The sequence below is a fragment of the Nicotiana tabacum genome, chromosome 3 (genome assembly GCF_000715075.1).
Source record: "Nicotiana tabacum cultivar K326 chromosome 3, ASM71507v2, whole genome shotgun sequence".
Classification (NCBI taxonomy): Eukaryota; Viridiplantae; Streptophyta; class Magnoliopsida; order Solanales; family Solanaceae; genus Nicotiana; species Nicotiana tabacum.
The window spans coordinates 2,561,648-2,576,380 of NC_134082.1; the positions used below are offsets into that span (position 1 = coordinate 2,561,648).

The 14,733-nt window shown below is 38.2% G+C and overlaps 1 protein-coding gene across 1 annotated transcript; it reads right to left on the reverse strand.

The window, feature by feature from the left end:
- Window positions 1-1,247: 1,247 nt before the first annotated feature.
- Window positions 1,248-5,307, reverse strand: LOC107779048 (uncharacterized). Its single transcript, XM_075249076.1, has 4 exons — window positions 5,170-5,307; window positions 2,901-3,925; window positions 2,699-2,818; window positions 1,248-2,610 (listed from the first exon to the last, which is right to left on the reverse strand). Exons 2-4 carry the CDS (start codon window positions 3,912-3,914, stop codon window positions 1,663-1,665), a joined length of 2,082 nt encoding a protein of 693 aa, XP_075105177.1. The 5' UTR covers window positions 3,915-3,925; window positions 5,170-5,307; the 3' UTR covers window positions 1,248-1,662.
- Window positions 5,308-14,733: the final 9,426 nt, after the last annotated feature.

Genomic DNA, 14,733 nt, shown 5'->3' on the forward strand with positions numbered 1-14,733 from the left:
ATCCAGGATATCTCATTGTACCACCTTATCCCATCAATGTTGAGATTATTTTATCCCACCTCTCATGTGGTATAAATTAGTCTTGGAATTATAATCCCATGATTAATCCCGGGATAATTTAATCCTCATTTCAAACGATCCGTAAACCTTTCTTATGATTGTTTAGGGTTTAGGGCTCAAATTTAAGATGAATCCCCCGTAGTGTTTTAAAAGGCGTGGGCGTAAGGCGGGGCGTTTTACATATGCCTCAGCGAAGCGTAAGCCCCATAGCTATTTAATTTTTAATATTTTATAAATAATATAATTACAGTAAATATTTATAAACAGGTAAAATTGCTTAAAAATTAAAGAAAACTATAACTATAGATAGATGTGCTCCATCCCCACAAAAAACTAATCAAAACAATCTATTATACGTTACTTAAAAGCACAAGTAACTTGAGTCCAACAAAATAAAGTTTTCTACATGGAAGAATAAAAAGTATGACTTACCTGCAATTTGAACTTTGAGCTTGCTGCTATGAAGGAGAATGAAGTTCTCTTTGTATTTGTAAAAAAAATTAAATATTCGTTGCTTTAGGGAGATATTAGCAGACTAGCGGGCAAAATAAAGAATTGAAAAAGACTATGAATTAGGGCTTCAGTCAATAAAAAAGGTCTTGACTTTTAAATTTAATACATTCCAGTACCTTTTTAAAACTTGAGTAATTACCAAGATGAATTTTGAGAATTTGGGTATTTTATGAATGACTTATTCAACAAATTTTGTTTTAATTTGAAAGTCTTTGGGGCTTATGCCTCACTAAAAAACGCGCCTCAAGCGCCCGGGCGTACGCCCCCAGCCGGGTGTAGGCCTCTTGAGACTTTCGCCCCACACCATCGCCTCAGAGCGTTTTTGGTATGCCTCGCCCCAAGGCTTGCCCCAAAAACGCCTTTTAAAACACTAATCCCTCGAGCTGTTCAACAACAGACTTAAAATTTTCTACTCCATAAAATTGACAATGTCGCAGGTCTCTGCACAGGAAATGACTAATTATTTACCTTTAAGGATCGCATGCTCCACTAGAAACAGAAAGTTTTGTACATAAGAAACATTTAAAAAAAAATTAAAAAGGGGGAAATTTTGGATCCAAGATTGACTTCTTGGCCCATCATCTTCAGTTCGATGCAGAGATGCACCACATCTTGCAAAGTGAGTGCGACGAGGCACCCTGAAACAAAGCGAGAGAACTGGAGTTATACGGAGATTCAATTTGAAAATGTGATTCATAGCAGCGACTTGACCTTTCTGGGTAAATCTTTCACAAAATAAGCAGCTGCTGCACCGGCAGTCTGGCACACGCCACTGCCCATAAATATTTACAGAGTTCATACAAGTTAAAGGAACCGAGTGCATCAAAACTTGCCCCTGTGACATAAGTTACAGTTTAAAGTGACTCCCATCAGAATCCTGAAGTTCTAGTTCACGCATTGCGAGATTATGAACAAACATCAAATTGTCGGAAGGGAAGCCAACAAATCCAGTCTTTCTTTTTGTCTCACTAACTGAATATAAAGACTACCCCCTCCGCCTGGATATTTGGAAGCCATCAGGGTTATTTCCCAACTTTACAGGAAGGAAATGTGAAATACATTAAGGGATGGATATTTTGCAGCAGAGTTTCAGCGGCGAGATGCAGACGGGCCAGCAAAAGGATACTGAGATAAAACTGACGATGATTTTCCAGGTTCATATCTAGGATGCTGATACATATGGCTGTCATTTGATAGCACATGAGGAGCATTTGGTGGATAAGATCTTTCATTTGCAGCAAGCAACCTTCCCGGATGGCCTCTGGTGTCACCCACATAGTTGGAAGCACCAGCAAACGACTGTCGGCCTGTCAACGGCAACCCTCCAGTTGCTATCGTTGCCCTTGGCATAGAAAGATACCGGTTCACAAGTGAGGTGGTACTCTCATCATAAGGATTGACATTTTTTAGTAAACTATGATCGACAGCTGCGGCCGCTGTATTACTACTTGCTACAGCAGGGGCAACAGTAACAGGTTGCCCATGGAAACTCTTGAGGCCGTAACCACGGTATTCCCTTTCACTTGGAAAGACAGGATCAGCATAGACATGTCCACTCCGCGCAAAAGCTGCATCACTTCTTACACTAGCAGGGTCCCTCAGGAGCTGCGGCATTCCTTGTTCAGATCCATAATGATCCGATTTAGGATTAACATGTATTGCGGAAGTAGAGGGTTGCAGATGTTTTGCCGGTTGAAGACTATAGTGATCCAATTTATGGTTAACGTGTACAGCAGAAATAGAAGGCTGCAGATGTTTTGCCTGTTGAAGACCATAGCTTCTGTAATCTTTCTCAGTAAGAAAATTAGGATGATGGGAAACCTCTCTAGGCATGACAAAGTGGCCTGCAAACTGCTGTCTTTGATGATCATGTGGTGAGAAGTTCCGTGCAGGTTTACTACTGTTGTAATGCGCTCCATATAAAGGTGGTGCTGCCCTGCTCTGATTAACTGGCTGAGCCCCAGGATCCTGGACTACAGGTGTGAGAGCTGGATCCAGTAATGGTGTAGGTCTAAACAGCTCCATCAACTTCTCAACCTGCTCAAGGAAAATTCAGGCCAAAATACTGACATCAAAATTTAGGAAAATAGTGGAAGAACTAATAATTAGGGAGGTCGCTTGGTACCTGCACAACTGTCAGCTCAGTTTTAAACTTGCGTGTCCTTTCATCATAATTGTCTTTAATTGCGTTCTTGAACACCTTCTCTGGTAATGGAATGCAGCCCTTGTGAATCTTAAAAGGAACCTGTTGGATGACCTATCATCAATAAAAACACCTGACAGATTGGAAGAAGATGAAATCATAAGATAAGAACAGTATAGTTGACCTGAGCAGGGAAGCCCCCACCGAATGCTGCTGGCTCAAGTCTCATTCCACCAGCAGAAGATGCCTCATAAATACCATACATGAGCTTAAGATCAAAATCAAAGAGAAAAATCTTAAGACCAGGTTTGACTCCCATCACAACATCTTGCTTGCTTGCTTGAACACCCATCACACGATATCTGAAACAATCTGCTTTGGTTTTTGCATTGCACATGAAAATCATTCCACCAAGACTATTTACAGTTTTTATATCCTTACTGTTCACCTCTCCGCTTCCTCCATATAAAGCAAGGCTCCTCTTAGTTTTTTCATCCTTACTCACCTCTCCACATCTTCCACTCATATTTTCCATTCCTTTATTCCCTGGATTCTTATTCTGAGACCCATTAGCATCTTTTCCACCAACATGATTTCCTTCGTTGCCATCTTTTGCCTTCTCATCTTTGTTTCTGGCTTGCACTTGTGGACTGATCTCAGCTTCTTTGGTTTGTGCAGAGTTTAAGTGAGAGAACTTTTTTACAAGTTTACGTTTAGCCTTCACATCTTTTCCACCGACATGATTTCCTTCATTGCCATCTTTTGCCTTCTTGTCTTTCTTTCTGGCTTGCACTTGTGGACTGATCTCAGCTTCTTCGGTTTGTGCAGAGTCTAAGTGAGAGAACTTTTTCACAAGTTTACATTTAGCCTTCAGTGCCTTAGAAGTTTTCTCTTCAGCAACTACACTTTTAGAACTAGATTCAGCAGCATTATTGCTCTGCTCAGAGTTTAAGTGGGAGAACTTTTTCACAAGTTTACGTTTAGCCTTCAGTGCCTTGGGAGTTTTCTCTTCAGCAACTACACTTTTAGAACTAGATTCAGCAGCATTATTGCTCTGCTCAGAATTTAAGTGAGAGAACTTTTTCACAAGTTTACGTTTAGCCTTCAGTGCCTTGGGAGTTTTCTTTTCAGTAACTACACTTTTAGAACTAGATTCAGCAGCATTATTGCTCTGCTTCTTGTTTTTCGTTGGAGCCATAGAATTTCCTCCTGTCAAAATTGGAAAAACAATTAAAATCCTTCCAATCTACCAGAGGCCACAAAGAGGAGTAGGGACACAAGGTTTACATGCTGGGCAGTGCATCTCTTTCAGTTATAGAGTTCATCTAAAGTTCCTTACCCTTATGCATGAATTACAAGTAGCAGAAGAAAACACGACTAACAGGAAAGAGCATTCACACACAACTATGTACACTTGCTTAACTACAAGTTGGTGTCAATCGGGATGAACAGTCAAACAACCTGGCCATAAGATTTAAAAAGAAAGTCCCTTAAATTCTTTGTTCAACCAATAAGCCACCCGCGTCATGATACATCAATCTACTACTCTTTTGTCCTTCTCCTGCAAAGCTTTATAATACCTAATCCTTGCATAATCCATGCATAACTAATTTTTGCATTACGACCCACTGTTACTAGTCCATGAATAATATATTCTCTAGTCCTATGAACCCTAAATGAGTGTGAATAATCACTTCGCATTATTCAGTCATGTCAACTTAAACATCTTGCTACTAATACCATACACCTGTAATACAAGGGAATCAAAAGAATAAATCCCCTCTAACAGAATTTGTTCCCCTTGCATTGAAAAGAAATGGGTTTCCTCCCTGCTACAGAGTTGGACATAAACACTTACGCAACAACAATAATTTTTATTTGTAATTTTGTTATAAGCACTATTATTGAGGAGAGAGGGGTCGCCTAGTGATAAGGACCCTCCTCCAACCATTAGATTGGGATTCAAGTAGCTGATGGAGCAACGTGAGAAAAGGCCGCTGTTGGGCTACACGATAAGGGACTGGTATGGGGTTTCCCATGCCAAAAGATCCATAAGCACTACTCACTCTTCCCAATTTATGTGACATAAAAATCACCTAGTATTTTTAACCTCTATCTTTTTTTTTTTCTCAATACATTAATCAATCAACTACACTTCAATCCGAACTAATTACAATCTAATATATGAATTATCCGTATCAAATTCCTTCCAATTCAGGCTCTTTTATTACAGGGGGAGGAAATTGAACGCTACTTTTTGCGGGAAAAAAATTCACAAATTATTATAACAAAATCGGAAATCATACTTTAATTAATGCAATATGAGCAAATACGAAGAGAATTGAACTTAAATCCAAATTATTATACTATTAAGAAACCATCGAAAAGAGGAATTAGGGTTTTTTGTCAAATCTGGAAGTTAAGTCATAAGTGAGAGAAAAATAGGAACTTACGAGTTTAATTTAGAGATCGCCGGAGAGAGAGAGATCGCCGGTGAAAGAGAAGGAGAGAAGAATAGTATGTAACCGAGGAAATGGTGGTTGTTCCAAACGACAAGGCCACTGGAATGGACTATGAAGGATAAGAGCGAGAAGATGGAGCGGGCCAGATCCATAATCAATTGGGCTTCTCCATTTAGAATGACAAAATTGCATCAGCGCCCTATTTGGTCGCTCCTATTTAATATATACCTATTTTTTAAAGTTTTAACTTGTACTCACTTTTTAAACAATTCCAGCCCCTTCGTTTTCTTCTTCTTCTTCTTTCTTCTTCTGTTGTTGATGCTGCTATGAAACTTCAGTTTATGGGGATGATTGCCATAAGTATGTTTATCAAATTATTTAAAAACAAATTATAAATAACTTTCTAAAGTAAGTTTTGAAGAAGATGATAGTAACTTGTTGGATTCAGCTTTGTACATTATCAAAATCATTTATCTAATTTTTTTTAGCAAAATACATAGTTTACCCATTAACCTTACACCTAAATCCCTATTACACACCTTTCGACCACGGGCAACCTTTTACACACCCAACCTTGTAAAAGTATATCTAATACACACTACTTTTTGACCGATATCATAGGCGTGTCTAACAAACAAAGTAAGCGCGTAAAACCTCTAAATTTCAGTCCAGATCTTTAATTAAATGCCATGTATCACAATTTTTAACACATGGCACTAGTGGGTCCCATAATTCTATTCATTTCTTATTTTTCTAGAAAAAATTCTTCTTCTTTTCATCTTCATTTTTGTCCGATTGTTAATCGAGTGCAAGTTCTCTTTCTCCCTCATTTCTTCTCCAAAGCATGATCTGACCTTTGTGCCTTATCGTACTCATTTAAGGTTTTATGGTATTTTTTGTTATATTTTTTATGTTTCACGGCGGTCGATTAAAAGGAACGGTAGCTATGGAGTTTTGGGGTTTTCAGGTGAAGTAATTTTGTGGTCTTGTTCTATGGTAATTTTTACGGTTCGGTTAATTATTTTTACTTTGGAGTCTCTTTCTATGGTACTTTCTGTTGTTTTAGGCGGATTTCTTTAAATGACCTTCCGCCGAACTGTTCTTCAAAAAATCAAGACTGGGAAATCACCTTCTAGTTTTGGCACTTCAATCTTCAAATTACCTTTGTGTGAAGGAAAATTTAATAGTGTTGGTGAACCCACTTCTTAATTTGCCTTTTATTTTCCTTTCCTAAATCATCTTCCGGCGAACTCAAATTTCGACACAGAATTAAAGCAAATTCTGAAGTGGGCTTTTGGTCTTAAGTTATAATATAGCTTGATATTATCTCAAGATTTCTGATTCTTCGCGCTTCCTTGAGATTTTCTATTTTAATTTTGGTTTGAACCGGAAGGTGGTGACCTAGATTGTTCTAGATGTCGACGGCAACGGATAATTAGTCAGAGAACAAAAAGAGATCAAATGAAGAAAATGGTTAAGGGGTATAGTTGTAGGTTTAAGTGTTATTTAAATAAAAAATAGTAACACGTGTCACTATTTGATTGGAGCGTGAAATTACCCATGTTTTGAAAAATTGGTCAAGAAAAAAGTAGTGTGTATTTGACACACTTTTAAAAGGTTGGGTGTGTAAAAGGTTGCCCGTGATCAAGAGGTGTGTAACAGGGATTTGGGTGCAAGATTAATGGGTAAACTATGTATTTTTCCAATTTTTTAAGTTACTAATTCTACTTATGATAAACTTATTATCTGTACAAAAAATCAATTACATGATAACATAAAACATGCTGAAGTTCAGCAAATATAGAACAAAACTTCAGCTAAAACATGTTGAAGTTCAGCAAATAGAGAACAAAACTTCAGCTACTAGAATGCTTAAGTTCAGCAATTACAAACAAAAACTTGAGCAAATAGAGAACAAAACTTCAGCTACTAGAATGCTTAAATTCTGAAATTACAAACAAAAATTTCAGCACACTTGGTTCAGCAATTTTTGCTACTTCAGGCCCGTCTACTAGAATGCTGAAGTTTTCGTGATTGTCTTTGCTATTTCAGGCCTTTATGCTGAAGTTACGCGAAAAAGTGGGTACACTTGCAATTTTTTTGCAAAGCGGAACAAGTTAAAACGTGACCCAAAAAGCGTGTATAAATACAAATGCCCCAAAAACTACCCTCTATACCCTTCAAAATATATTTTATTAGCCCATGTTTTACTCCATGGACCCGAAATAGTGGGAGAAATTCAAAAATAGGCAGATTTACAAGTTGTCATTGAAAATAGCTACAGTTTCAAAAGTAATCAAATTTTAGCCACTTTTCATGTAAAGATAAATCTGAACGAAAACACTGTTCAAAATCCGAAAATATTCCAGCATAATATATTGGAACTCCAGTATAATATGTTGGACTTCCAGCATAATATACTGGAGTTCCAATATAATATACCGATCCAACATAATATGCTGGAAGTTCATACACAGGTGATTCAATCTCCAGTATATCATGCTGGAACTTTCCGAGTGTTGGAGTTTCAGCATAATATGCTAGAAGTTCATACACAGGTGCACCAATATCCAGTATATTATACTGGAACTTTCCGTGTTGCAGCAAAATAGTGGCTATTTTTCAATTACTTTGCAAACACTGGCTATTTTTTAATTACCAGTCCAAAAACTGGTTAGCCCGTACAATTTTTACCTGAAATAGCCTTTAGGCCCAATTTATTGACAAATTATAGCCACTATTCCCAATACACTTCTTGTCACGCCCCGAACCTGGGCCTGGACGTAACACGACACTCGTTGCCTGACTACATGTGACCGAGCAAACCAACTGGCTAGCTGAATCAACATGTGGTATTATAACATACTGAATGCGGAAGATAAACTAACACATGCTGATATACTGAAAGTCTGGATGATATAAATCAAAGTGCCAACATATCTTACTATGAAAAGCCTGTGACTCTGTCTAACTGTTACTCTAGTCTATGAAGCCTTTACTGAAGTACTGAAAACACTGACTATCTGTAAATACTGAAAGTCTGTAAAGTAATAATAATGCCCCAAAAGAACTGGGGATCACCAAATAACTGGTACGGGAATCCTAGCGCTCTGCGTCGTCAACCTATAAATCATTACTTGCATTGTGAGATGCAGGCCCCGGGCAAAAAGGGATGTCAGTACATTTGAATTGTACTGGTATGTAAGGCAACTGAAAGAAAGAATTATAAATGTTGAAACTGAAACTAAGCTGATATCTGAGAATTGATAATTGATAATTGAAATGATAACTATTGAAACTGAAACTGAAATGATAACTGATAACTGATAACTGATAACTGATAACTGATAATGAAATGATAACTAATAAATGATAACTGGACTGATAACTGGTAACTGAACTAATAACTGATAACTGAACTGATAATTGGTAACTGATAACTGAACGGTAACTAATAATTGAACTAAAAGGAAGTAAGGATATGAATACTCCCTCTTCTAAATGATGAACAACCTGTTTATCTGAATATTAAACTGCGGCCTCAGGCCCAATATATATGTGCACAAACTGCGGCCTCGGGTCCAAGTATACGTATACATAACCGCGACCTCAGATCCAAAATGCATAAAGAAAAAACTACGGCCTCAGGCCCAAAGATGCATAAAGCATAAACTGCGGCTTCAGGCCCAAATACAAGTGTTCAACATTCAGGGATTTAAAATCAGGAACTGAGAGTCATACTGCAATATATGATAGTGAAATACTGAATCACATTGAGTTACATAATACTAGGATACTGAATAGGACTAGACTGAGACATGTATTCTTGAACTGATTATGAACACTGAAACTTCAACTGTTTAAGGCATACTGAGAAATCTATACTAAGGCTCGTGGGCATCAAACCCAAGTCTATATTGAATACGCACTGAGCTCATAACGTTCAGAATGAAAGTCATGAACGAGTTATGAGGCTAGAGAATAGAAGCTCTAGAACTATTCAAGGAACTAGGCTTAACTATATTTTTTTGAGGCAATTGATATGTCGTAAAAGAAACGTAGTGTAGGGAGAATCATTAATATTCCTAAACATAGAGAGTTGGCCTCACATACCTTAACTTCCTGCTCTTGAACATAATACAATATTCGCCAACCCCCTTCAACTTCAATCTATATCAATACAAGTCAAAGGGATTCCGTGTTAGCAATAATACTCATGTTTTGGTCACTTAGGAGAAATGGTGGCATAAAGCTTCATAGTCCTTATTAATGATGTCTCTACACCCAATAACCCATTCTATTGCTCCTAGATAAATTCTAAAGTCTCAAATAGTTATAATCAACATTATTCTTTATCACCCATAAGGTAGACAACACCCTTAACCAATAATCAACAATCAACAAGCCAAACCTATAATTGTTAATGCTTTTCTATCAAACCCATCAACTCATATCTCATGAACTTGAGTCAATAATCATTAATCCAATTCTATAATCAATTAGAGGGTGAAGACATTACCTTTTTGACGTTCAATCTTCTTGAATTCGAGTTCTAGGGTTTCTTCTCTCAACAATGATGCCCCAAACGAATATCTAATGATATGGAGGGTTTACTCATGTTAATAAGATATTGGGATATTAAAATTAACTTAGAATCACCATTAGAATTTACCTTGGGTGGTGAAAGGACCCTTAGGAAGTTAGGTTTTTGAGAGTTCTCCTTTTTAGAGCATGTTTTAATGTTTCGGAGTTGTGGGGGACAAAATATGGCTTTAAAACGACCCCCACTAGCGCGCCCGCGCATCTAGAGGCCTTCCCGCGATACTGACAGCACTAAACGGCAGTAACACTGCCTCAAAATTAGCGCGGCCGCGCAAAGGGCACGCTACCGACGTGCATATCATATACTGTTCTGTAAAATGCGCATAACGTTTTTCACAAGGATCCGTTCGGGCTCCATAATATATCCTTGGAAAGCTATTTCAAAGTCCTACAACTTTTATGCTTTAGGTTTTCCCAAATGCCTTACTCATTTTCACTAAAACCTGATGGAATATGAACCTTCTGCAAACTTAGTCGATTTTGTCAAATCTTATGCACCTCACTTTCCATCTTGATTTTGAAATAACTATTTTCACCCATAATCATCCCGATGGAACTTTACATGACCAAAATATAACCTTACTACTCCTTTAGCTCATTCATACCTGAGCCAAATTTACGGGGTGTTACATTATCTCCCCTTTGGGATCATTCGTCCTCGAATGATTGTCCTGACTGTAACTTCTGCTAACTCCGGACCTTAAACGGGTCTGGTAGAAACATGAACTTTCATTAACACCTGTATACAAAACTGAATAAATACCTGATTACTAAACTGTTGCAATATTGAACTGAATGACTACTGCATTGACTGAATATTGGTCTGCCATGGATACGTGAATACTGAACTAACATGGATATATGAATATTGAACTGGCACGAATATTTGAGTAATCTAAGTACTAAGATGGCATGAATGTCTAAGTATTGGACTAACATGAGTAGCTGAGTATTGAGCTGACATGATGTAACGACCCGATTGGTCGTTTTGAGATTTTGCGCTTTGATCGCCAGTTCTCGGGCATGACTTGCCCCGTGTTATGTATTATGACTGATATAGATCATTGGTTTTGGCTTTCAGGAAAAATCAGAATGAATTTGAAAGAATAGTCTCACTTGAAAGCTTTGAATTTGAAAGGTTTGACCAAAAGTTGACTTATGTGTAAATGATCTCGAATTGGAATTTTTATGATTTTTCTAGATCCATTAGGTGATTTATGACTTAGGAGCGCGATCATAATTGGTTTTGGAGGTCCGGTGTGGAATTTGGCTTGAATTGGCGAAAGTAGTATTTTAGCGATTTCCGGTTGATAGGTGAGATTCTGATCCAAGGGTCGGAATGGAATTTCGAGAGTTTCTGTAGCTTCATTATGTGATTTGGGATATGTGTGCAAAATTTCATGTCATTCAGAGGTGATTTAGTCGGGTTTTTTATCAAATGCGTGTTTCGGAAGTTTTTGAAAAACTTAGGCTTGAATTTGATGTGAATTGATGGTTTTGATGTTGTTTGAGGTGTTTTGTTGATTGTAAAAGGTTTGAATGATGTTATGGGGTGTGTTGGCATGTTTGGTCGGGGTCACATGAGGCTCGTATAAGTTTTGGAAGAGTTTTTGGAAGATTTTTGCCGTTTTGAGCATAAGCACGTAATGATCCAAAGGTCCACTTTAGTTCTAGAGATTGAAATTTGATTTCGAGACTTCCGGAATTTTGATAATGAATTATAGGACTGATCTGAAAAGTTTGGTCTAATTTTATCAAGTCGCGATTGAGTTTTTGGCGCGAAACATCTGTTAATTATTTAACGAGCGAAATGGATATCGCACTGAGCAAACGAGCTCCGAATTGAGTTTTGATTGAAGGACTATGTACGTATCATTATTTGTGACTCATAGGAACAAGAATCATCGAATTCAGAGTTCGTATGGTGGAGTTAGAGCCTTTTTAGTGAAAATAAATATTGCTGGTGAAGAAGGTTCTGGTGTGCACCTTTAGCGACCACATTTGGCACCTTTAGCGACCGGAAAGGTCTTTTAGCGACCAGAATGGGCTTTATTAGTGCTGTTCTATTTTTTAGCTCATTTTCACGTTTTTCTTGTGAAAGAACACGACTTGGGGCAATTTTTGAGCAAGAAATCATGAGAAATCTTGAGGTAAGTCACTTGTGATCATTTCTACTCCATAATATTGAATTATCATCGAATAATCCGACTAGATTACATGTTTTTGAGGAGTAAATTAGGGATTTAGGCCTAGGGATTTGAAAATAAGATTTGAAGATTTGAGGGTCGAGTTAATGTCCGATTTTGGTAAATTTTATATGTATAGACTCGTGGCGAGATAAGGAATCCGTTGATGTTAATTTTTCTGAATTTGGAGAAGTGGGCCTGGGGCTCGGGTTTTGCCAAATTTCGTGATTTTGATGTTTTTCAGTTATTTTCGATTGGGTATTGTCCTATAGCATAATGTGACATATTCGTTCTGATTTTGGATAGATTCGACGCACGAAGAGGCCAATTCGAGAGGCAAGGGCATAACGAGCTAGACTTTTGGCCATCTTGAGGTGAGTAATTGATGTAAATGATGTCCTGAGGGTTTGAAACCCCAGAATTTCACATCGTAACGCTATATTGAGGTGACTTGCACGCCGGATAACGGGCGTGGGGGTAGAGCACCATTGGGGATTGTGACTTGGTCCGTCCTGAGAGATGTTTTTACCGTGTTTTCTACTTGAACTAAATTGAGAATCATCCTTAGAATTGATTGTTACATTTGGGCTTCTTGCCAATTATTTAAATCCTTCAGGGATTGATATCACTGTTTTCGCATATTTTGCATATCATTTGATCTCAGTCCAAGGTTTTAAATGCTGTTTTCAAACTCAGCCATCTTTCTAAGATTTGAAAACTTAAATGATATTTCTAAATGATATTTCGGGCTGAGAACTATTGTTTTACGAATGCCCAAGGGGCTTTAGATGATTTCTGGACTAAGCATGGATCGGGCTGCGCGCCGCAGCAGTGTTACATTGATATTAAGGCCGAGAGCCTGGTTGATTACATTGATATTGAGGCCGAGAGCCTGGTTGATTACATTGATATTGAGGCCGAGAGCCTGGGTGATTATACTGATATTGATATGAGGCCGAGGGCCTAGATTTGATGCCACGGGATGGCTTGATATTGCGCTTGGGCTATAAGAGCCCTTTTGGAGTCTGTACACACCCCCAGTGAGCGCCGTCGACGATAAATAAATATGGATGGCTCGGTCTGCACGCCGTAGTGGGTACCAAAGGGTACCTTCATATGCATTGCATTGCACTCACGCATTTATTCCTTATCTGTATTATCTGCCATAATAATTATGTGCTCTTATTTCATTGACTGGTTGCTTCATACTGTTATGTGCCTGAGGGGCTGATACTGTTCTGAGATACTGAGCCCGAGGGGCAAATTTCTACTTATTATTTTGATACTGAGCCCGAGGGGCAGATTTCTAATTATTATTTTGATACTGAGCCTGAGGGGCAGATTTCTACTTGTTATTTTGATACTAAGCCCGAGGGGAAGATTTATACTTATCATTTTACTGCCAAATTACCTGTTTTACTGGTTTAAAAGAAATTTCACATGATATTTCACTGAATTGTTATTTTAAATGATTTCACTGCTTCTGTATAAAATGTTGTGTGCCTTAACGTGTTTTCTTACCTTCAGTCATTATTTATATTTATTACTCACTAGGTCGGAGTACTCACATTACTCCCTGCACCATGTGTGCAGGTACAGGTATTCATGAGGCATAGAGCGAGTTTTCTACTGTTCAGTTTTCATCGGAGCTATCGAGGTAGCTGCATGGCGTTCGTAGACCCGTTTTCTCCCTTATCTTTTGTTATTTATGATATCTTCAGACTTTGTTCCTAATTCCATACTTTGTAGAATTTTAGTAAACTCTGTAGTAACTCATGACTTGTGACACCCCGGTTAGGGCTGAGTTGGGTTGGATTTCTGTATTTTATCTATACTTTCCGCTATTGAATATTATTAAACCATGTTTATACTATAATGATGTTAATTAATTGTCTTAAAAGGATGAATTGGGTTGAATGGCTGGCCTTGTCTTCATGAAAGGCGTCATCACGACCAGGTTCGGGAATTGGGTCGTGATAAGTTGGTATCAAAGCCTAGGTTACTAGGTCTCGCGAGTCATGAGAAAGTTTAGTAGAGTCTCGCAGATCGGTACGGAGATGTCTGTATTTATCCTCGAGAGGCTGCAGAACCTTTAGGAAAACTTCATATTCTTGAATTCTTATCGTGCGTCCTTGATTCAGCTGAAAAAAGGTAACTCTTACAATTCCATCCACTTGTTCGTATGCGCAAACGAGCACTCAGTATTAGATGTGCCTTGATGGCTTGTAATTCCCCGGTCGAAGGGCGAGACGTAATCGCTGTGAGTTTGATGTTAGGCCAGTCTGGAGGACTTGAGGCTGGATCCTTGCCTATGGCTTGAGCATCGAAGTGCTGATTGTGCGAGCAAGAGTTTTGAAATTATATGTCCGGTATTGTCCCTATTAGTGGGAATGATGGTTGGATAACCACGTGAGGAGTATTTTAGTACTGCGAGATATATCTATATGACTTGGAGGTGACAAGGAAGGGCGGCATGATGATAGATGAACTATTAAGTGTTTGATTTTCATTGTGATCTGATGTGTAGCCCCGAGTTATGGGCGCGTGAAGAATCTTTTCATGTCTCCTGTTTGGAGTGAAGTAAATTTCATGTTACGGTATGAGTTTAGACTCAGGAAGACTAAGTGATTGTGTAATGTGAATGACGGTGGAAGGTATACAAAAATATTAATTAGAAGTGAAATAGGTGGGTTATCTCTTGCGGAGTGTTCTAAGGTGGTGCGATTCTTATACTGTCTATTAGAAGATCTCATTTAAAAGTGAAGAA

Bases quoted from the DNA above. Each gene is read 5' to 3' on its own strand.
- LOC107779048 (XM_075249076.1), bottom strand. From the start codon at position 3,914: ATGGCTCCAACGAAAAACAAGAAGCAGAGCAATAATGCTGCTGAATCT. The intron at 2,819-2,900 runs GTCAACTATACT...GTCATCCAACAG, and splicing joins GTGGGGGCTTCCCTGCTCAG to GTTCCTTTTAAGATTCACAA. The intron at 2,611-2,698 runs GTACCAAGCGAC...TTCCTTGAGCAG, and splicing joins CTGAGCTGACAGTTGTGCAG to GTTGAGAAGTTGATGGAGCT.